The sequence below is a fragment of the Ipomoea nil genome, unplaced genomic scaffold (genome assembly GCF_001879475.1).
Source record: "Ipomoea nil cultivar Tokyo-kokei standard unplaced genomic scaffold, Asagao_1.1 scaffold1619, whole genome shotgun sequence".
Classification (NCBI taxonomy): domain Eukaryota; kingdom Viridiplantae; phylum Streptophyta; class Magnoliopsida; order Solanales; family Convolvulaceae; genus Ipomoea; species Ipomoea nil.
In genome coordinates this window covers 808,363-832,945 of record NW_017618047.1, presented here as the reverse complement: position 1 = coordinate 832,945, position 24,583 = coordinate 808,363, and the positions used below count along the sequence as shown (strand labels likewise).

The 24,583-nt window shown below is 33.6% G+C and overlaps 2 protein-coding genes across 2 annotated transcripts; both read left to right on the top strand.

Annotated features, from left to right (window-relative positions):
- Positions 1-7,136: 7,136 nt before the first annotated feature.
- LOC109191373 (protein indeterminate-domain 2-like) lies at positions 7,137-10,834 on the top strand. Its single transcript, XM_019342014.1, has 4 exons — positions 7,137-7,540; positions 8,790-9,186; positions 9,683-10,368; positions 10,497-10,834. The coding sequence occupies exons 1-4, from the start codon at positions 7,330-7,332 to the stop codon at positions 10,592-10,594; spliced, it is 1,392 nt and encodes a 463-aa protein (XP_019197559.1). The 5' UTR covers positions 7,137-7,329; the 3' UTR covers positions 10,595-10,834.
- Positions 10,835-12,923: 2,089 nt separating this feature from the next.
- LOC109191246 lies at positions 12,924-15,177 on the top strand. The gene is made up of 2 exons (XM_019341830.1): positions 12,924-13,811; positions 14,365-15,177. Exons 1-2 carry the CDS (start codon positions 12,924-12,926, stop codon positions 15,175-15,177), a joined length of 1,701 nt encoding a protein of 566 aa, XP_019197375.1.
- Positions 15,178-24,583: the final 9,406 nt, after the last annotated feature.

Here is a 24,583-nt window from a genome sequence, read left to right as displayed (position 1 = left end):
TATATATATATATACACACACACACTCTATAAAAATTACACAATTTATAGCCACTCTCTAACGTGGTTATTTTTATGTTATTAGTTATTTTCTTCTTTTTCTTTTTAATTTTAAATTTCAATTCCCCATAAAGTGTCGCATCAAAAAATAATGTGTATGAGTGATAAATGTAGTGGAGTGTAGTAATATCCTTTCTTATAAATCATTGTTTAATGAGTTAATCCTGACTATTGATATTTATCAATTTTTATCATTCGACTTTTAATTGGATCATAAATGGTCCATTGATTATTGATTTTTATTAATTTTTATCATTGGACTTTCAATTTCACCATAAATGATCTATTGACTATTGATTTTGATTCAAATTTGGTCATTCAGTTAAATATCAATTTAGTAAACATTAAATTTAAGAATAATAGTGCAAAAATTGGCTTGTTGTTGATATGTGCAAATTGAGTTCATAAATTTAATACATTGAGTTCATCATCAGTGGAATATGAAGAACAAAAAATTTGACATTATTATCCTTAAATTTAATGTTTATTAAATTGATACTTTGTATTTAATTAGAGGATCACAATTAGAACAAAATCAATAATCAATAAATCATTTATGGTTAAATTGAAAGTTGAAGATCACAATTGATAAATGTTAATAGTTAATAAACTATTTATGGTACAACTAAAAATTGAGAATAAGATTGATAAATGTCAATAATGAATCAACTATTTTTGAAATTTACTCTTGTTTAATTTAGTTGGACAAACGTGTTTTTCATGACTTCATGAGCATATATTATAAATTTGGATTGTTTGGTGTTGGGCCGGATTACTATCATGGTGGACCCAAATTCCGGCCCAACATGTAGAACGCCATTATCTCTTTAAATTAGTGAGAACTGAGAAATTGAAATTTGTATAACATTGTCTATTAAAAATAAAAGTGATAAGACAAAAAAATAAAAGTGATATGAATATATTTTTAATGTTATTAATAAGTCGGTGACGTTATTAATGTGAATCAAAACTAAAATAAATAGGAAAAATCAATAAATAAGACAAGTAATTATAAGAGGTGTGTGTAACTAAGTCCAAAATCATGTGGGTTCTCTTGATAATATTAATAGGTACGAATTATTTGAATCTTCGTGTCAAGTAGAACATGTTTATATTACATTTTAAATATATACTCTGAATATTTTTTTCAAATAATGACGAAAACCTACAATATTTACTCAAATATATACATTCAATAAAATATACTATTGAGTAATAGCTCATAAATCACAAACATATAAAGAAAAACATAAATCCAAAATGCTATCCACGAAAAAAAGAAACATAAATGACCCACATTTTGCAAAGGGCGGTGGTGAGTTGGTGACCATGACATCAATCATTTGCGATCTACATTAATATTACTGTTTATGTAGAAATTTGTTTGAAATCATTCAACTTTTTTGAGTTATCTTCTGGTTTTAGTCAAAAAGGGAAAGAAACAAAGAAAAGGAAAAAAAAAAAAAAAAGGCACGATTATTAAAATTTATGAAATAAACATTGTAAATACATGTCAAATAAAGAGTAAATATCTAAAATAGTCTTTCGACTATTGCTAAATTTACAAATTGGTCCTCAACTTTTAATTTTAATCAATTAAGTCATTAACTTTGCAATTTTAATACAATTTGGTCCTCTGTCTATTTAACCGTTTGTTGACTGTGATTTTTGAGGATATATATGTAATTTCATGGTCCATCGTCGGATTTTTAAGGTTCCGGTTGCATTTCCAGACTGCACTGCTACATTTTAATCCACTGCCGAAAGCAATCTACCAAATCCGGTCGCCTTTCTCCATCCTCCCTCTGGATTCAATGTAGTTGAGTTCGTACAAGAGCAAAGAAGACGACGTGTTTTCGAACCGGTGCAACGTCATCCTGGAGGCCTCCATGTGCTCCGACGAGAGCTGAAGGTTCTCCTGGAGATCGTCGATCACGATCAACAAATGGTCAAATAGATGGAGGACCAAATCGTGTCAAAATTACAAAGTTAAGGACTTAATTGGTTAAAATTGAAAGTCGAGGACCAATTTGTGAATTTAGCTATAGTCGAGGGACCATTTTAGGTATTTACTCTCAAATAAACATCAAACTATTTTTAAAATGATATAATTTGCCACGCTTTATGTAATTCTTTGTTTTTGATTGTTTTGAGTGTTTAAAACTTCATATTTGAGGACAAAAATCATATTTTTCAAAAACTTTTTGACAATGAGTAATCATAGAGGTATTTATTATTGTTAGAATCAAGCGCTTATCACTCACGCAAAAAAGCTATAGTTAATGCGTAACTTATTTCTTTATTTATAGACCGTTACCATATTGTTGGCAAATTGTTGTATGGACCATGGTGCATATACACAATATTGCATGGACCATTACAAAAAGTACATATTTAATATACTAAATGTACATTATTTTTGTACTGAATGTACACTATATAATATAATATACACTCAGTACACAAATAATGTACATCCCCTGAATACAATGTACATTATTTTTATATTAAATGTACATTATTTTTGTACTGAATGTACATTATTTTATAGTACACAAAATATGGTCCATACAACTTGTATGGTCCACACAATAATAATTGACATTGTTCGAGACAGGCTGAGTGCTAGACTTGACCGTTAGAAACTTTATCAGCCTCCGCCTAACAATCCTTCAGTTATCAAGTGCAAGATTAGACATAACCCTTTTATTGACCCTATCCAACAGTTAGTAGTATTTAGTATCGATGTGCAGGTAATTAATACCGAGTACCGACTACCAATATAGGTAACTGGAAAAACATAAACATGTGGGTTACCGGCTAGTTGTTAAAAATTAAAATATTTAATTATAATAAAGTTCACATCAAAAGAATTTAGAAAATAGGATTATATGGATTATTAATGTAACGAACATAGAGTCTAGACTTTGATGACTAAGCCAATATAATAAATATATAATAAATACGTGTGAAAGAAGACTATAAGAGGCGTTGGCCGTCGTCGTCTTTGTTGATTTTATCCATAGGGTTCTTTTCTTGATGTCAATTTGCATTTGGAGTTATCTATTTTGACATATATAAATGCTAACCTAAAATAATAATGGAGTTTAATTAAGAAAAGAAAATTAATGCAAACTTCTTCAGAGGAATATGTCTGTCTTTATCCCTAACTGCTCATCTTTGCTTCCTCGGAAACATCGACCTTCATCGATGAAACACATGTTTCTTTCTTGTTTTTAATGTTGAACTAAGCAACAAGCTAAGTCCATAGCTATAATGCCTTGATGTATGACCACAATTTCACAACTTAGCTCTTGTTTCTTTTAATTTTTACTATACATATATAATTTATGTCTCTTTTTTTTTTTTAAGGATGCAGGAAACTTGTAGTCCGTACATGATTCAAGTCATGATTGAACGTATTGTGTAAGTCCTGTTGATGTGTAATAGTTCATAAACTACATAAAAAAATTAATTAAATTGCACTGTGATAAACATATTATACATGTTCAATCAAGATGATATATTGGTAATAAGAATCAAATTCGTGACCATATATGAGAATCATGTGAGTGGAGCACTCTATTCGGGCCTTCGGGGCTATAGTTTCATATTTTTAACCGTTAGCTGGACTACTTATGTACTCCATATCTTGATATAATTTAATTAGCACTAATAAAATACCTGAAAAATTTTATAACATTATAAAGCGTGACATTACATTATATGGTAGAAATGACAATAAGAAGGCAAACCTATGTTTTTATATCTTTTAAGACTCATAAATTTATCGTGCCCGTTCTTAATTACTATAAACATTGTGGGGTTGGGTTACTAAATTCAAATTCGTTTAATTTTTTTTTATTTTTTATTTTTTGTAAAGAAGGTCATATGACGATATTGTAAAAATTATATTTTCATCAAGTTTAAACGTTAAACATATATTCATATAGAGTTTAGATTATAGTTAGGTGAATTGAGATCATAATAATATAAGATAAAAGAAGACAAATTAAAAAGAATAAGACTAATTAACTTCGCCCTTGTAAACAAACAAGGGAATAAGAATATTTTGCACAACCAAAAGTGCAGAAGAAAAAAAAAATCCCCTCTCAAGTGCTAAAGGGAGTTAGCTAGTAATGGAGCAGCTAGCATGATGTTCATAAGAAAAATCCAAACACCAAATATCCTATTTCTAAAAATTCCCAGAGGTTGAATTATGTAGGAGGATATAAATATAAAAAGATAATGGCATGGGGAGCTATATTTATATCTAGTGTACCCCTCCAGTAATAATTGTACATTATAATTGTCACACACACACACAAAGATAATAGCTAAGTAGCGTCTACCAAGTTGATTGTTTTGAGTGTTAATAGGAAAAATTATACAATAATTATTTGTACTCGGTGCAATGTACTTATAACTAGCAAATTAAAATCATTAGAAAAAATATATATTGGTGAAAAAGTTTATATATCAAGGTTGAATTATGTTTTTTATATTGTCCCAAAATATTTTATTTTGAATACAAGAAACAAAATCTATCAAAAACAATCAAGTATAGTATCGACCGGTCTCGGTCTATTCGTAGCAGCTTTTTAAGCTCTTGAACATTATATTTAATCGACTAAAATCTCTCTCGCTTGAATGAATGTTTTCAAATAATGTTGGATCTTAGCGTTGCACTACGCTTACTTCTCAGTATGTCACCATCATGTGACTATTGGAAGTTAAACACGCTTAATCACATAGTTCTTTGGTTATTTGGTTGTCATATCCTACTTAAAAGTTAAAATCAATTGATGATAAATAGGTGAACATTAACTAGTTAACCACATCCATCCATGATAAGCCACAACGCCATGTCTCATATCGAACATGGGTTGAACTCAGCTAGTCCGGCCGACGCCCAACATCAAATAATGTGTATTTTATTATGCATTATAATTTATGCCTTGTTGGCTAATTGTGAGAGGCTAGATTTAGTGATGACATTATTATGACAATAAAGGAATAATTATCATTATGTTATGGAATAGGTGTTTGATGGTGACTTTGTACATATAAATATCTACACTCTAATTATTTTGAAGGTGTCTTAATCATCTCAAGATGGCATTATTGTGAATACATGGTGCCACCAAGAACCCTATGAGTTCTTATTGGGTTTAGGCCTATTTTAGTATTAATAGAGGATCTTTGTAGGGGATTAAGGTGATATTTCTTAATTTAATTCTCGATGAATAATTTGATCTAATTTTATTTTTGATTTTAGATCATTAGTTGGTATAATTCATTCAGTATATATTCTTAGATAGTGAGTGCGAGTTTTTCTCATTATCCGAAAAATGAAACAAGTTTATTCACAGATGATTATAATGAGCAAAATTGTTGAAGTTGAAGCAAATATAAATCAATTATTATTAGTTGAGAAATTGATTGAGAAATGACACTCGAAAATTAAATCAAAATGATGTAACAAACAATTAATAAAATAGAAGAGAGAATTTATAGAAAGAACAAGAGTATTAACCTTGTAATCTCCAATCATTAACAACACCTAGAAGCTACCCCGTACTACATATGTATATTCCAACATGCCGTAGGACTTGTAATTTGGAAACGTATGACATAAAACCTCCTAAAAACTTGTCTATAAAAACAAAATATCTTTGGAGAAAAATTACATTTAACGTGATTTGATTGGTTAGTAATTAATAGCAATAAAATGACTTTTAAAAAATATTATTACTGTAAGTAAATATTAATTATATGATCAATAAAGTTATCAAAAACCGGCTGGCAAATGAAATTTTACTGAAACCTGCAACAAAAAATCGCGTAACGTTTAGAAAAAAAAAAAAAAACATTTAGAAAAAAAACAAAAAACAAACAAACAAAAAGAGGAAGAAATATACTATACTTCAAACCTTTCAAAAAAAAAAAAAATACTATACTTCAAACTTCAAGGAAATTATAATTATGTTCGAAAATGGTGGTCCAATGGGTGAAACATAATTTTTGTATTATAAGATCACGAATTCAATTCTTGCTAATATTTTTTATGTTGAGCTTGTACACATTAATGAGATTTATTTAGTGTGCACCTTCAAGTAATAGATAAGATGTGGACTTCATTAGTCACTAAAAAAATCAATATTATTATTATTATTATTATTATTATTTTGTGAAATAAATTAGATTTTTATTACATATATGATTGTTCTATGGGTCAAATCATGGTGGTCCCAAAAATGCATTTAAAATTTGATTTAGGCAGCAGTTTGTTTGAATGATGGAGCTTATAAGTCATGATCCCATAATTTGTCTCACACTAATTTCTCGGCATTTTTTTAGTTAAATATTGTTGGGTTCACACATCACATCTACCAAAATTATTTTCAATTCTTGGAGCTATCTATTAACATTATTAGCTTGAGCCGGTCATTTATAAGCAACCTATGTTAGTTTACATCCTTATTCTCTTTTTACCGATTATGGTCATAATACGAGTTTCACGCATAGTACACCTTTTGACTAATAATGGTGAGTTTTCTCATAAATCAAAGATTTTGTGATCAAAGCAATATGTGCCAATTTATGATTTTGAGTTAACAGTCATCACATGTTCAATTTCTAACTCCTAAAATGTATTTAAAAAAATAAAAAATAAATTCCAACGTAATGTCTAAGTTATGTGGGTGTTTCGCCATAATTGTATTTGTCACGCTAGCTATGAAAATTCCGTTTGATGGAACAAAATATGTACTACTAGCCAATAGTCAAATAAAGAGAATTGAAATTCCATTTGAGAGGTTGCGCTCACACTGTGCTCGGATCATTGTTACTAAATTTTATTCCTGTGACCAACTGAACTACATGTCCATACAGACGACTTTTAGACATTCTACCATTAGTTATGGTTGTATTTTAATTTCTTGAAAACAAAAAAAAAATGAATATGGTAAATTAGTAATAATAATTAATATACACCTAATTTGTCTCTTGCCACCATACTATTAAAAAACAAATAAATAAAGTAATTATTTTATGTGTATATATAATGTAAGCCAAAGAGAAGACCAAGAATTGTGTGTTGTTGTTACTAAGGCAGCAAGCAGAGAGCTCTGATCACCAGAGATATAGGAGAATTCCCTGCCTTTTTGTCTTCCTCCAACCTTAGCAGATTCCTAAATTCAAGTCCCCAAATTAACCAGAAAAACAAGAAAGACAAAAACATAACCTTAATTATCTCATCATCATCGTCATGTCAAATATTACAGGTGAAGATGGCAGTTTCTCTTCAGGAAACACCGGAGAAGAAGTTCACCAACAACAACAACATCAGCAGAAACATTTGCAATCTCCGAATCCCACGCCGCCGGCGACTGTCACTCCGACCAACAGCAATGGTTCAACTTCACAACAGCAGCAACAACCTCCGGCTAAAAAGAAAAGAAATCTGCCGGGAACTCCAGGTACTATTAATCTGATTCAATTCTTTTCCCTAATTAGTTTTCTATAGAATGAAACATAAAAACCGAGAATTATATTGGCGGGTGAGTTGCTTATTAGCTTTCTTGATTTAAATTGGTCATTTATATGTAATTTAAGTTGATTTACTTCATCTTTTACTGTACCAGTTATGATCAAAAGACAATTTTACTTAATAACAATGATCGATTTTACCATAAATCAAAAGTTTAATGTAAAATAATGTTTATGTATATAGTATACATGAGACTACATATAGGACTAAAAATGGAGATTATATTATTTAGCTTAATGGTTTTTTGCCAAACTGCAAATTAGATAATAATTATCTTGATTGTAAAATGGATAATATATTTGAAAAGGGTTCAATTATTGTTAGCTAAATTGGAACTATGCCCCGGTTTACTTTTCTCGTTCTGATGTGGTACATGCACTCTCACCGGAATGGACCCACGGTTGAGAAGGAATGAAAATGAAATGGAAAACGAAATTAAATTTCATTATCTAAATATTCATTTATTTTGTAAATTGGATTAAAATATCAATATTTAATTCACACTATTTTTATAATTAAAGGCTAACAATCCAAACTCCTAGATTGTTATTACTTATTACCCGTTAAAAGAATATAAATTCTTTAGTTTTATATTAATGAATTATAGGAATGCTTAAAAAAAATAGGAATGCTCATTATTATAAATAAAAAGTGTGACAATATTTTTTTTAATTAAACAATAATTTTATTATTACTATTTACAAGAATTATACTATTTTCTTTTAATGAATAGTAGCCCATGTTAGGGTAGATGGACTTTCTATAATTGGCTTCGAGTTTGAGTTGATAAATTATTAGTAAATTGGTTTTAAAAAAAAATTGTGCAAGACATGTCACACAGATCCTTGTTTGTGAAACGAGTCGGGTCAAATTAAAATAAAATGTAATACTCATAAGGGGAAATATAATCTAACACTAATCATGAATTAAGTGGTTGTTACTTATAAAGAAAGTATAATATTTTGAAGAAAAATATAATACTTTTACATTATAATTTGAAAGTATTACATTTTGTTCACTTATCATTTTTTTTTTTTTAATGTTACTGACTCTATTACATTGTAGTATCTGTTCATATACTTTCTCATTATTTATCTACTTGTGATGGTTTGTCTACTAGGGTGGATTTTTTCATAAATCAAAATTAATTGTTTTAGTTAATTTTCATGTGCATGCAGATCCGAATGCAGAAGTGGTTGCCCTATCGCCGACGACGCTAATGGCAACGAACAGATTCGTGTGCGAGATTTGCAACAAGGGATTCCAGAGGGATCAGAATCTGCAGCTACATCGGAGAGGTCACAATCTTCCATGGAAGCTCCGGCAGAGGACGACGGCGGAGGTGAGGAAGCGCGTGTACATTTGCCCGGAGCCGACGTGCGTCCACCACAACCCTGCCCGCGCGCTGGGCGATCTCACTGGGATCAAGAAACACTACAGCCGCAAACATGGAGAGAAGAAATGGAAGTGCGACAAATGCTCTAAGAAGTATGCAGTCCAGTCTGACTGGAAAGCTCACCAAAAGACTTGCGGCACCAGAGAATACAAATGTGACTGCGGAACCATCTTCTCCAGGTTCTAACATTTGCTCCATCTCTCTTTATATCCACCTAAGTTGGTAGACACTTGACTTAGTAACCACAAGATTATAAGTTCCACTCATAGCAACATTTGTCTTTTGACCTTCTTAACTGGTTTGAGTCGGTCCACTATGGATAACTTAGGCTGGTTGCAAGAAACGAGTAAACTATGACCTTCTTGCACACCCTTTTTGGATTATATTGATTCAATCAGTCATGTTTGGTAAATGACCAATCCGTCATTTTGGCGTTTTAACCTTTACATTTGATAAAATGGCGGTTTGGAGTAGTGGTTTGCTCTAAATTAAACTGCCAATTTTGCAGCATGGCGTTTTGCAAAAGCTGCATTGCTAAATCTATTATGACCTTTTTGCATAGTCTGGATTAGTGATTGTGATTTCTCTAGTTATCCAAAATAATACATACACATATATAAGTATTGTGAGTTTTTGACAGTTCTTGATTGGCTCCATTGTTGTGCATATGTGCAGGAGAGATAGCTTTATAACGCATAGAGCTTTCTGTGACGCACTGGCGGAGGAGAACAACAAAGTGAACCAAGCCGGCGGGCTGATGGATCCAAACGACCTACAAACCCAAATTCCGGAGCTCATGTCTGCCAACACTGTCATGGGATTATCCGAATTCAACAATTTCGACCCCAAAAACCCTCTCAAATCTCTCCCCCAAGACCTCGTACCCATACCCTTCAAGTCCATTAACATGGCCGGCGCCGGCGGAGGCATGTTCGCCACAAGCTCCGGCAACCTCTTCGGAAGTCCGAGGAGCATTGCCTCGTCATCCTCCGGACTCCAGCTCAGCTCAAACACCCCTTCGCCCGGTTTCAACGGGTCTTCGGCGGTTCCCATGTCGGCCACGGCGCTGCTGCAGAAGGCGGCGCAGATGGGCGCCACCGCCAGCAACAGCATTAACTCTCCCATGATGCAGAAGAGCTTCGCCAGTAGCATGGCGGGAACGGACCACAGAACGTCAACACAACCGCCGCCTTACGGTGCGCTTGAGCAGCAGAGTAGCATTAGCCCCACGGCGGCGTTCGAAAACTTCCCGACGCCGGCGGCCGAAGGCGGATTCTCCGCCACCATGAATGACATCGCGATTTACACCGGAATGCTGATGAACACTACTAACACAAGCAATGAACAAAACCCATCCGCGGGACTGATCATGAAGAACACCATCGGCGGCGAAGACGATAATCATGATGGCGGCATGAACGATGGGGCTAGTTTCATGCCGCCGCCGGCGATGAGTAGGAACAACACCGGAATCGCCGTGAGAAGTGGAAACGATATGATGACGGTGGATTTCTTGGGGGTCGGAGGGCCAAGGCCGCCGGCGGCGGCGGCCGGAACGAGTATGCATCAGCAGCAGCAAAGCAATAACCAGCAAAGATTAGAAATGGAAGCCATGAATCAACAGAGGATGCAAGCAATGAGCCACCCAGCTTTTCATCATCAACATCACATGCTGCATGGGAATTCTGCCTTGTGGGATGTTTGATTAGCCAGTTTTCAATAATTTACGGTTTTTTTTCTAATTAACTGCAAGCTTTAGCCATTAATGGCTATGGCGACTCCAACAATCTTCAGCCTATATATTTAATTTAAGTTTCAGTGACAGCATATATATATAGTGCAGCTGCTTGATAGAACGTACGTGCATGCATGCATGGATGAACGAGCTTATCTCATTCATTATATTCAACAGGTGATAATTGAACGTAAGATAAATATGTCAATAGTACTCCAAAATAATAATAATAATAATAATAATAATAATAATAATAATAATAATAATAATAATAATAATAAGAAAACGTTACAATAATAACTTGCCGTAAATCAACCAATTAAGATCCTAGAATCGAATTAGGTCTATTCAATTGGCCAGGGATTGTATAATTTATATTACACATATCCTATTATTCTATTAATATACAACATATTCTCACTTTATTAGAGTTAATATTCAATATAGTCCTAAACTATAGTGATTTTATTCAATTTAGTCTTAAATAATTTTTAATCCTTAATTAAGTTCTCGATTTTGATAATTTTATACAATTTAATCTTCTAATAACAAATCCGTTTATTAGTCGTGAGAAACAAGGTCATCATGGTAACACATAAAGTAAATTATTCTAACTCATAATGTAAATTATTCTAACATATAAAGTACATTATTCTAATTTATTTTAACACAAAATTTAACAATATTTTTTTGAACTGTGGTCCACACAATAGTTTGCCGATTAATTACGAGAATATAAGTATTCTTTTCCTTTAAACAATTGCCATGTATTGAGTGAGCATATATATATTCATGGGAAATTGTAGCTAACTAATCCAATCCCAATCATTATTGTGTGGACCATGATTCACACAAGTTGTGTGGATCATATTTTGTCTACTGTAAAATAAAGTATATTCAATACAAAAATAATGTAAATTTAGTATAAAAATAATGTAAATTATATCTAGGAGATGTACATTATTTTTATTCTGAGTGTAAATTATAGTGGTTTTACATCCAATCATATGTACATATATTCAATCGTTATGCTATGCACCCGTGTCCACATCGCACTGTGGACACGGATTGAAACGACATCGTTTCATACTAGCGCACTAACGGAGCCGTGAGTGGCACCGTTATCACCAGCCAATCGTTTTTTTTTTTTTTTTTTTTTTTTTTTTTTTTTTTTTTTTTTTAAATTGAACCCGATTCGTCACAGTTATACTGCATTTCGCGGTTTCCTCTCTATCAAGTTTCCATCTCCTTCCTTGCAAAACCTTCATTCTCGTCGTTTTTCTCTGGTTTTTTCTCAAAATAGACTCCATCAACGTCGATCGCATCACAGCTCTCCATCGTTTACTCTGGAACAGGTATTCTGTGTCTAACCTTACCTCTTAAAAGCGATTTTTTTACAGCATTAAACATTTTGTGTTTTTGACTCTACATACTCTACATACTCTACATACTCTACATACTCAACGAACATATTTTGTATACATTTTGTGTTTTTGACATAGGGTTTGTGCTTTAACACTGTTCATTCTGCATATTCTGGATTATTGTGTATATATTAGTATATAAACTTCAAATATTGCGATTATAGTTTTCAAAGTGTTATGAATGTTCATAAACTTCAAATATTACAGAGTTATATGCTTATGAATGTACATTTATAACGTTTATGAATGTACAGTTATAGCATTATAAACATATATAGTTCAAGGGTTTTCAATGTGTTACTCTGTAATCTGCATACTGCGTGTATATGGTTATGTACTTATGAATGTATAGTTCAGAGATCATGCATATATAACTTTGTAGTTTGTACATTATGAATATAGATCTATATGCTTATGAATGTACACATATATCATTATGAACATACAGATCAAAGATTATGCATGTGGTACTCTGTAGTTTGCATGCTGTGAATATCAAAAAATATGCTTATGAATATACAGTTATATCATTATGAACATACAGTCCATGAATTATGAATATGGTACTCTGTAATTTGCATATCATGGCTGGATTCTCTAATTTGATGGACATATTATTCTTTTTGTAGAGCATGGCTGGATTTATTCGGCACTCCCCATTCCCCCTCTACTTAAGGATTATATGCTCATCAATGTTGTTTTTTAATTGTCTTGTGTTATACTTTATTATGCATTCCTAATGTTTTCAATGGTAGCAATGGAATCTGAGCCTACGTTAAGTCAGGCACTAGAGGAAATTCGAAGGAAAATGACACGAGGTAAGGCTGCAGCTGCTGCTGATACATCACAGCAACCACCCGAAAGAGAAATCAAAAGAAAAAAGACAACAAAGGCAATATTGAACTCACAGAATGCAGGTCCATCACAGCCGCAGTCAGAAAGTCAAGGCAATACAAAAAAGAGGAAAAGACAAGCCACAAAAACAAAAGATCCTGAACATAAGTCTGATGTTGCATACTTCAGCACTAGAATGGGTCCAAGAGTTATGCATCAGCTTGTGAAAAGACTATCAGAACAGCAAAAACAGGCTGTGACTGATATTGGATTTGAATCAATTTTACGTCTTCAACTGAACACCTGTGAGTCTCAGTTGGTGCAATATCTTGTCCATGCATTTGATGTTTTCAAGTGTGACCTCATATTCGAAGGTGAAACGCTACATCTTGCTGAGAGGGATATTGAATGCACTCTAGGCATTCCCCGAGGCGTAAATGAGGTGGAGGAAGCTCCAAAATATGAAGAAAATGGGAATGCTGAGTACGTAGCACTATTGCGTACTTGGAGACAAAGATGGGGAATTCAAAAAGGGTCACCAATCACAACGAGGATGGGAGACGCAATTATTCAGAGGGGAGATTATGGAGATGAGTTTAAAAGGGATTTCATGGTCTTGCTTGTTTCTTCAATGCTTCGTGGATTCCAAACAAGGTACTGCAATTACAGAATCCTGAACTCTTTGATCAATGTTGGCGAGATCAAGAACTACAACTGGTGCAGCTATACGTACAAGTTCCTTATCAAATCAATCGACAAGTACCGGAAAAAATCTGGTAGACTGTTCACTGGTGCAGTCACATTCCTCCTTGTAAGTCCTTGATCTTGTCAAAATATAACTATATGCTTATGTATGTGCATTTATATCATTATGAACATACAATTGAAGGATTATGAATATGGTACTCTGTAATTTAGATGTTGTAAACATATAAGTATATGCTTATGAATGTACACTTATATCATTATGAACATACAGTTCAAGCATTATGAATGTGTTACTCTGTAGTTTGCATGTTGTGAATATACAAATATATGCTTATGAATGTACAGTTATATCATTATGAATGTACAATTCACAGATTATGCATATGGTACTCTGTATTTTGGGTGTTGTGAATATAGAAATATATGCTTATGAATGTACACTTATATCATTTGCATATCATGGCTAAATTTTCTAATTTGATGGACATATTGATCTTTTTGTAGAGCATGGCTGGATTTATTCGGCACTCCCCATCCCCCCTCTACTTAAGGATTATATGCTCATCAATATAATTTTTTATTTGCCTTGTGTTATACATTATCATACTTTATCATTATGAACATACAGTTCATACATTTTATGGGGGATTTTGCAGCTATTCTATGTTGATAGAGTCCAGTTCAAAGGGATGAGAGTCATTAGAACACACCCTACCATTCTTTCGTGGACAACTAAACTTCTAAGAAAAAGAGTTGATGCAGAGAAGAATTCTGGTGGATTTGGAAAGGGAAAGGTTATCCCACGCATGAAGAGACCTACTACAGTTCGCAATGTTTCTGCTTTACCTTCTTCTTCTGCACAAGTGGTTCCAACAATTTCAGTGCCATCGTCCAGTATTGATAGGGTGACGCAAGTACTGCAACGGCTAGCTGCCGATGTCATTGAGTTTGGAGAAGCAATGACTGAGGTTGGGAGGGAGGGAGCACCTGCAGAGGTGATAAAGAAAACTTTTTCTGGAATTTCAAATATGATTTCTGTGGCTGGCACAATGCAAGCAGCTCCAACCCCAACAGCATCGCAGCTAGATGACATTTTCTTTGGTCAAGAAAGTTTTACAGCTGCAGTGGATGCTTTGGTAGAGGCTTTTCAGAAAACAACCAAGCAAATGGAAATAGAACCTCCTTCTTTTGATCTAGGAATTTCCCTAACCCCAGCCCCATTACGTAAAAGACCAGCAGAGCACAGCACAACGGAGGAGATACAATTGGATGTCCTTGTTGACAGCATTGCGTGTGGAGCTGGTTTGACAACCTCCAACAACTTGAAAGAAAAATCAACTGATGCTGTTTCAACCTCCGGCGACAGGGGGAAAGCTCCTTTAATTAGGGTTCCATTCACATTGGATTCCCCTGCCACCCCTGCTGCTGCTGCTGCCACAACTGATGAGCTTGATGAAGTTGATAGGTAAATATATGCTTATGTTTCATATATTTTGAATGCCACTAATCTGATACCTATTGCATGTAACTGATATGCATTATATTAGTTATGAATCTACAGTTGTGTGGTTATGAATCTACAGTTGTGTGGTTATGATTCTACAGTTAAGTATTTATGAACCTACAGTTTTGGTAATTATGATTCTATAATTAGGTAATCATAACTCTACATTTTATTGGATATTATTATATACCTTATGACTTATGAAGCTACAATGTAATAAATATTAATATACATTTTATCAATTATGAATCTACACTAGGTAAATTGTTAACATATACTTATAAAATCTGTAAATGTTCTATTGCATTATTATAACTTCCTACTTGCATTTTTTGTATAAATGCAGTGCATTGAATGAGAGTGAGACTGATATTGAGGATGTCACCATCCGAAAAAGGCCAAAAAGGACATTCAAGAATATCCCGTTGAATCTACGATCTCCTTATTGGACAAAGAATGCACAGTATGTTCACAATGCCACTGTTAAGGAAAGGATCGCTTCAAATTATGCATTCATGGAAGTTTCTGATGATCATCCAAACGAGTATGTTTGAAATCTAAATATTTAGTAAACTATTTAATTACTTAAGTATTTCACATGTATTAACTGATTTTTTTTTTCTTTTTTTGTTTTTTTTGGGTGTTATAGTGAGTTACTGTTCAGCTATAAGGATTTCTATTTGACAAGAGAACAGTTCCTAACAATGAGTGAAGGAAAAATATCAAACAGTTTGATAGATGTGTGGTCTTATAGGCATACATTACTCAACATCAAACGAGCACCGGGACAGCCAAAACGTGTGTTCTTCAGCACAATGGTATATGTGAGTATCTTTTGACATGCAAGCAACTGTTATTTGAATTTCAATTTACACTATGCAGATTTCTCATCCTCTTCGTAAATGTTTTTTCAATAGCTGCAACTTGACCCAACAGATGATTGGATGAAGAGTCTCCCACTCAATAGAAAGAAGCAAAATTTCAATGAGAGGTTAAGCTATGAGCTGAGTAGTTTTGGAAATCTTGATATCAGTGATGCACAATTGGTAAGCTCTATTACCCACACTCAAAGTCCATAAACCAAACACTGTATATTCATAATTGCTATACTATATATTCATAATATCCATACTGCATAATCATAATTCTTGTCCTATAATTTTTTTTTTCTTTTTCTTCAATACAGATATTTTCCCCTGTGTATCGACATGAACACTACTTTGTTATTTGCATCAACACAATTTCATCTAAGGTTGAAGTGATAGACAACAAGGCCCTAACACCTGATGTTACAGAAGAGCTTAAGTATGAAGATTGCCCTCAATTATTGGTAACTTGTCCACAAACTTTAACTTTTTGTCATTTGAAATATATGAAGTATGAGGCATAATGAACACTGACATATTTTTTGTGTAGCTAACTGCATTCCAGGAATACTTGACAGCACACAGTTCATCATTGTACTGGAAAATAGAAGATATTCCTGTGGAGGTGCTTCCTATGACCTGGAAAGAGACTGAAAATTCCATTGACTGTGGAATATATGTCATGAGACATATGGAAACATATAAAGGAACTCTAAAAAATTGGAACCCAGGATTCAAAAGAAAATTAAGTGTAAATGTAAGAGGAAAACATATTACTTTCAGCTATTATTTTTATTTTATTTTATTTTTTTCCCATTGCATGAAACTTATTATTTAATGATCTTCATTTGTAGGCTGATTTCATCTCTGGATTGCGAGCAAAGTATGCAGCTACAATCATAACGTGGGAAGAGAACACAGAAATGCACAGAATTATGAAAGCAGCAAGGGCTCTGTCTGACCTGAAATGAATGTGAAATACTGACATTTTGTAAATGATTGCTGACCAATTGTGGATACTGATTTTTGATACTACAAATTGTGTAGTTGGATTGTGGGGATGTATGTTTTTGCACTTTTGACAACGGTTCTATTATTACGACTTTATATTTCAAACATGTATATTTTTGCACTTGTGACAATGGTTCTATTATATGACTTTATGTTTGAAACATATGGTTCTGTTATTAATTTCTGAACATGTATAACATATTTGATGTCTTCTGAGTTTATGAACATACAGTATTCTGGTTATGAATGTACAGTTATGACATTATGGATGAACAGTTTTGTGGTTATGAATGTACAGTTATGATATTATGAATGTACAATTATAAGATTATGTTTATACAGATATGCCATTATAGATGCACAATTATGAGATTATGAACGTACAGTCTTCGGATTATGAATGTACATATATGGCATTATGGATGTACAATCATGTGGTTAAGAATACACAGCTTTGGAATTTTAAACACATGGCATTGACATTATGACCTTATAATTATAAATATATAGTGGTAAAACTTATTATTTTCAACTTTGATGTTTGAACCTCTTACTACACATAATAATTAAATATTAATAATATATACAAAAAAAAAATCTAAATGTAAACATGAAAAAATAAAGAACAAGTATTATGAATGTACACTTATCACATTATGGATGTACAGTTAATGAGTTATGAATGTACAGTTCTGGGGTTATGAATGTACAGTTCTGGGGTTATGAATGTACACTAATATAATTATGAATGTACCCTGTCAACATAGATGTTTAAACCTCTTTAAAAAAGTAAGGAACAAGTAGTAAGAATATATACTGCATAACTTGTAAATGTATATATAAAAGTTGTGAATATAAGATTCAAATCTAACAAACTGACATGTCACAATCTCATTCTGCAACTACGTTCTCACCTAAACTCTTATTAAACCGAACAAACTGTGAACTACTAGAAGTTGGATGTACAAGATATCCATCACCAGCAATCTCAGATATATTTTCCAAAACCAGTGATTGAACGGCACCCTTTATATTTGAAGCAACCTTATTTGCAGCACTCCTTCTTCCCCTTGCTATAGTGTACTTCTTTGCAATAATACTACTCCTCCTTTTATTACGCACACCTTTCAATCTCCGGCTTGAAGGATCTTGAACAATAACATTTGAAGATGAAGCACCACACCCTTCAGTATTCATTTTCCCATTCTCTGCTTCAATCAATTTCTTTGCATTCTCAACAGCTTCATCGCAAAACTGTCTAGCTACACTATTGTCTTGACTTGAAACAACCAATTTCTGAAACTTCCTACTAATCTCAACAACCCAAATTGAAGGAGGAATGCCAGCATTATAAAACAGTGAATCAAAGTTCGCATTCCTAACAGCTGCAACCTTTTTGGTCCATCTTTTCATAATGTACTTGTCCGGAATACTACCAACACAATTTATATCAAGTATGCGTATACAATGACAACACAAGATTCCCATTTCGGAAAACAATTTGCAACTGCAAGAAATATCAATATTAATTGGCTTAAAGCTAACTTCATGCCTAATAATATCTACATCCGGTCGCCACACATGATACTTATATTGACACCCATCATTAAACACAACCTCTTGGTGACACGCACTACCTTTCATTAACTGTTCCTCAAACAAAAAATAGATTTCAATTGTATACACCTCTCGGGCATGTGAAAGAAGTTTCACATTGTCAATCAACATGGCAGGTACACCTTGAGCACATCGAAAGTCTTTGCCATTTTCTTTACTTCTCCACTCAGAAATAACACTGACAAACGATGAGTAGAAATCACACAAACCAGCAGTCTTAGACAACCTTCTAGAAATTGAAATGGTTAGTTGTTTCACTCCTTTGTGAAGATAGAATACCCCCAGAAAAATAATCCTTACTGAAAGCTGGACACCACTTCTCCCTACAGTCATAAAGCTACCCTAGCCATGTATTCTTGTGACACTTAAAATCAGTCACCATCCTGCAAATTATGTATGTTCATAATTGGTATATTGTAGGTTCATAATAGCTAAACTGTATATTCATAACTCCTGTACTGTATATTCATAATTCATATAATGGAAATTCCTACTTGCAAACGTTTTATATCCATAGTTAATATAGTGTTTGTTCATAACATCTATACTGTATATTCATAACTACTATTCTCTACATTCATAATTCAAATAAATCTGCATGCATATATTTCATACCCATGGCATATATTCCGATTTGCAAATATACTAGCTAAACTGTATATTCATAGCTGCTATACTGTAACTTCATAAGGTATAAACTGTATATTCATAAACAAAAACTCATAAACAGAAACATACCTAGTCCAATAGAATTCAAATTCAGCTTCTGTGTCTGTGTATTTCAGCAAGCAGTTGAAGATATCCATAAACTCCTTATTGTTCCTTAACGTCTTGATATGCTTCTTCGAATTCTCACCAATATGCCATATGCAAAGACGATGGCGTGATGTTGGAAAAACTATGGAAATGGCAGCAGCCATGGCTGCACATTGATCCGTCATAATCGATTGTGGACACTTGCCATCCATAGATCTTAAAAAGGCTTTAAACAACCACACAAAGGATTCGATCCTCTCATTCTTCAAAAACCCACAACCAAACATTACATTTATACAATGATGATTCATCCCTATAAACGACCCACATATCATATCATATTTGTTAGTGCGATATGTTGTATCATGCACTAACAAATCTCCAAATAATTCATAATCCCGTCTCATTTGCCCATCCCTCCAAAAAAAATTACACAGTCTTGAGTCAGAATCAACTTCAAAATAAAAAAAAAAACTCAGACTCATTAGACTGCCTCCTCCTAAATATTTCAATCAACGAATTTGAATCAGTTCCATCCAAACTCTTAACTGCATCAAAAGCCAACGAATTATAAGCATCGCGACTAGTAAAACCAACCAATGGAGACCCGCCTGATTGGTGTTTCAAAAACCTAATACCCCCTGCCACCCCAACTCCACTCTGCTTCAAGTCTTTTAAGCATGAAAGCTGGTTACTTCCCACTTTCCTATGTGAACGAAGTAGATGACTCTTGTCTAAATCACATAGCTCATGGTTGTGCACCTTCATATGTTTTGCAACTGTCCACAATCCATCTCCACCCACATCAAACTGAACAAATGCACCACACCCTGTCCTTGTATCAATTTTTGAATAAAGCTTAACACCACCATCTGCCTTACACTTAAAACCAGCCTTAGAACAGTAAAACCTCTTCATTTGAATTGTCTTGGTAGATGCCTTGTAACGTTGTTTACCCTTCCTCACACTAAAACCAACTCTATATGCATGTTCATTATACAATTCAAAAGCTTCATCACCATTACTTACTACAACACCAACCAAATCTTCATCAACTGCAATTACAAAATATATAACCTAATTTATAACAAATAATAACATTTGATGGAGAAATAATTCCAATGTAGAGGGGGGGGGGGGGGGGGGGAAGGGAATGCCGAATAAATCCAGCCATGCTCTACATAGGAACGGATTTTCCATCAAATGATAAAAAAAAGGGTGAAGTGTCCAATAGCACCATGAACCAATAGCGAAATGTCATGTCGCACCCTAATCTTACATAAGTGATGATTCGATGCATAAACTAAAAGATTTTATCCGCCTGGAACTTTTTATAGGTTGCCTTCAAGTTATAGGTAATAACTTGTTGATGTGGAGGTAATTGGGTATGACATGGCATCCATTTCATCATTTTGCTTGAATAAACAAAGCCTAATTTTCTAAAATATCCAAATTGCTCCAAATTCATACATTTTTCCATACATTCTTCATCCAGAATTCTCATCGATCACGCAAGAAATTCTTCATCCCATGATGTTTGCTTCTTCCCTCCACCTTCATAAAAAAAAAAAAAAAAAAAAAAGTCGTACGCAACCATGGCTTTGTTGTTCTCTCTGTCTCTCCCTCTCTTTCTCTTTCTCTTTCTTTTTCTCTCTGAGATGTCAAAAACTGATAGACAGAGCAGTGTATGCGAAAGAAGAAAGAAGGTATATTCATGTACTGGTCAACTTACATCATAAGAGGAAGAAAGATTGTATATATACATGGACGATATTGAAGGTATATTCATGTACTGGTCAACTTACATCATAAGAGGAAGAAAGATTGTATATATACATGGACGTACACAATATCCACAATATTGTTGGTGCTATGCCCGTGCCGCCGGTGTTCCGGCGACTGCAATATTCGCCGGATTCTGGAAATTCTACAAAATATTGAGAGAAAAAACGACGTAGAATACACAAAACTTGAATTGAAGCAGGTAAATCCTAAAACACAATCTGAAAATTTTGAATTGAAGCAGGTGAGGCCGGCGGTGGAAGATGTTCGCGATTGGTGGAAGAAGATGTTCGCAATCGGTGGTGCGGCTCACATTGGAGTGCTAGATGCTCACAATATTTTTGTTAAATTCATAGAGGAACAGGGAGGATGGGTTTGGCAGTCTTGGCGGTGATAGGGTGGTGAAATTTGTGCGGTGGAGTGGTCGACGGCGAGGCAGAGGAGGGTGTCCAGAGTGGAATAGAGGGCGGTGGAGGTTGGGGATGGAGTCGAAGCAGTGGTCAACGGCGAGACGGAGGAGGGTATCGGAGTGAAAGAGAAGCCGGTGGAGGTTGGAGATGGTGTAGATGCAGTGGTCGATGGAACTGGGAAGGAAGAAGAGTTAGATATTGAACTTTTGATTATTTAAGAAATAACCGAAAACTTTTCTAAAATTTTAATTTGGGACATATTAATAAAAACAAACTCCACGTCAGATAAATACCGGTGCCATGTCATCAGGGATACCAGGAAACCTACAAAAAGTTCTAGGCGGACAAAATTTTTTAGTTTGTGCATCGAATCATCACTTATGTAAGATTAGGGTGCGGCATGACATTTCGCTATTGGTTCATGGTGCTATTTGACACTTCACCCTAAAAAAAATATATCATTCACTGAACATTATGAATATAAACTCATAACTCCATAGGTGTATATTCATAGCTATAAAACTGTACATTCATAACTGCTTTCAAAACTTCATATCTGTTCATTCACAATTTCACCATACAAACTCATGACTCCATAGTGTATAATCATAACTATAGAACTGTACATTCATAATTGCTTAACTGTATATTCAAAACTACATATCTGTTCATCCATAATTTCAACCTACATACTCATAATTTCATAGTGTATATTCATAACTTCATCAAACTATATTCACATAAGCACAATACACATATGGTCAACAACATCAATATAACAATAAAAACCATCACACATCACCATACTTGATCTATACTTATTGAATAAAAACATTTTAAATAAGAGTAAACACTGGTAAAAAACCTGGAATAGAAGAAGATCCATCAATGTTTACATCTCCTTCATCTGTACTTAATGAATCACCCAACAAATCTTCATTCACTAATTGCAATAAAACACCAAAAATATATATATATATACTAAAACTTTATCTATAATAATAGAATCAAAAGCAATCTGATTGACATTAAACACTATTTAAAACCTGGAATCGAGGAAGATCCGTCAATGTTTAAATCTCCTTGAGCTGTACTTAATGAATCATCCACCAAAGCTTCGTTCACTGTAAATACATAAACATTGTACACAAATCAATCAAATATATAAACATACAACTGTAAAATTGTTGAACATATAACATGCAACTTACTGACATTCACTTTAGAAATAGCTACAAAGTATCAAAACTGTTATGAATATATAGTTCACAGTGTATGAATGTACATGTCAATCATTATGTATGTACAGTTGAAATATTATGACACATTCAAAGTGCAGAGATTTATGATCAGAGTAAACACTCCAAACACTGAAATCACCTGTAAATTCTACCCAAAATCGCATACATTGATTGCAATCACCAGCAAACCCTCGCCAAAATCTCACACATTGTACGCAATCAACATCAATCACAAATTCAAAAGAAATATACACTGACACCAAATTTGATCGCATTAATGCACACAAATATACAATCGAATTCAGTTTTTTGACCTAATCGATCTCAAACCACAGAAAAAAAATCAAGTATATCCAAAATCGCAAAATACCTCGAACCTCCATCATAGAAAATCAATCAGCATTCAAACCGCTCTGGTTTCTCGCATCATCCATCAAATAACTCGTTATTCAAATACAAACGAACGACAAACAACCAAAAAAACGAAAGGAAAGAATATATGGAACTTGCGACGCTCTGAGATTGCGATGTAGAATGGATTGCAATCTCAACTTGCCAAAACGAAAGAATGAAAGAATAGAAATCCTCTGCCAAATCGATCAATAACGCCGTTAACGGCTTAACAAACGCAAGTTTTTTTAAAATTTTAGAATACCGCCGTTTTCCCCTAAAACGACGGCGTTTTGGACTCGTGTCCATAATGCATAGTGGACACGAGTCCATAGCATAATTTGCATACATATATTACATATGAAATGTCGTTTGGTTTTACATTAGGCCCATAAACTATAAGTGATGGTTTTGTAAGATCTAACAACACATAAATGATAAACCCCATCTTGGAAAAGAGGCCCACTTGATATGCACAAATATATATCTTTTTAGGCTAATATGAAATAAATAAAACAAACTTTCGAATCTTTTTAAGTTAATCCGAGTCTAGGTGATTTCACTATTTTGAGATTGGTGTATATTTGTACATTGTGGCTTTTAAGAAGCCATTGATCACAAAATCTCAGCTCATTGTTGATACATATAGAGAGGTAAGTTGTACACAGGTAATAATAAATGAGAACATTTTATAAATTTGTACTTTATACTTTATATAAAGTTGTACTTATTGTAACAAAAAGAAGTGGATTGCCCAGAAAAAACTCTAGGCTTAGTAAGGCCTATTACAAGATGGAGGAAAATACAACTTAACTTGGACTTTCAAATTTGACTTCCTACTTTTACTCTCTTAAAATTTTGATATTGACATTTTTCTTGGACCTACATGATGAAAATAACTTATCATATCTTGCCACATCAAAAGTAAAAGTGAGGAAGTAGAGATTATGAGTCAATGTAGTAAAACTCATTACAAGGTAATCAAGAATGTGGTTGACTAAAGTGGCCTGATGACTTTAATTTGATCAACCCCAAGCTACAATACGTAGAAAAAAAAGTATAATGGAACGATGATGAAGAAGATACTTTGATTAACGAACCCTTTGTGATGTGATGACAATTTGTAAGTGGGATTAATGTTGTGAACTCTAATTGGTGGTGTTGGTTTTACAACTACGAGGTAGTCGATTGGCAGGCCAACACTAATGTACTCAGTGTGAAAATATTGCGAAAGTAATTTTATTGTCATAAAGTATAAATCGAACCCCTGGCCTTACAATGTGCCCCACGAGGGATAT

Coding starts and splice junctions, on each gene's coding strand:
- LOC109191373 (XM_019342014.1), top strand. CDS start 7,330: ATGTCAAATATTACAGGTGAAGATGGCAGTTTCTCTTCAGGAAACACC. Junction 9,187..9,682: donor TGCGGAACCATCTTCTCCAG/GTTCTAACATTT, acceptor GCATATGTGCAG/GAGAGATAGCTTTATAACGC. Junction 10,369..10,496: donor TGAACAAAACCCATCCGCGG/GACTGATCATGA, acceptor GTGAGAAGTGGA/AACGATATGATGACGGTGGA.
- LOC109191246 (XM_019341830.1), top strand. CDS start 12,924: ATGGAATCTGAGCCTACGTTAAGTCAGGCACTAGAGGAAATTCGAAGG. Junction 13,812..14,364: donor GTGCAGTCACATTCCTCCTT/GTAAGTCCTTGA, acceptor GGGATTTTGCAG/CTATTCTATGTTGATAGAGT.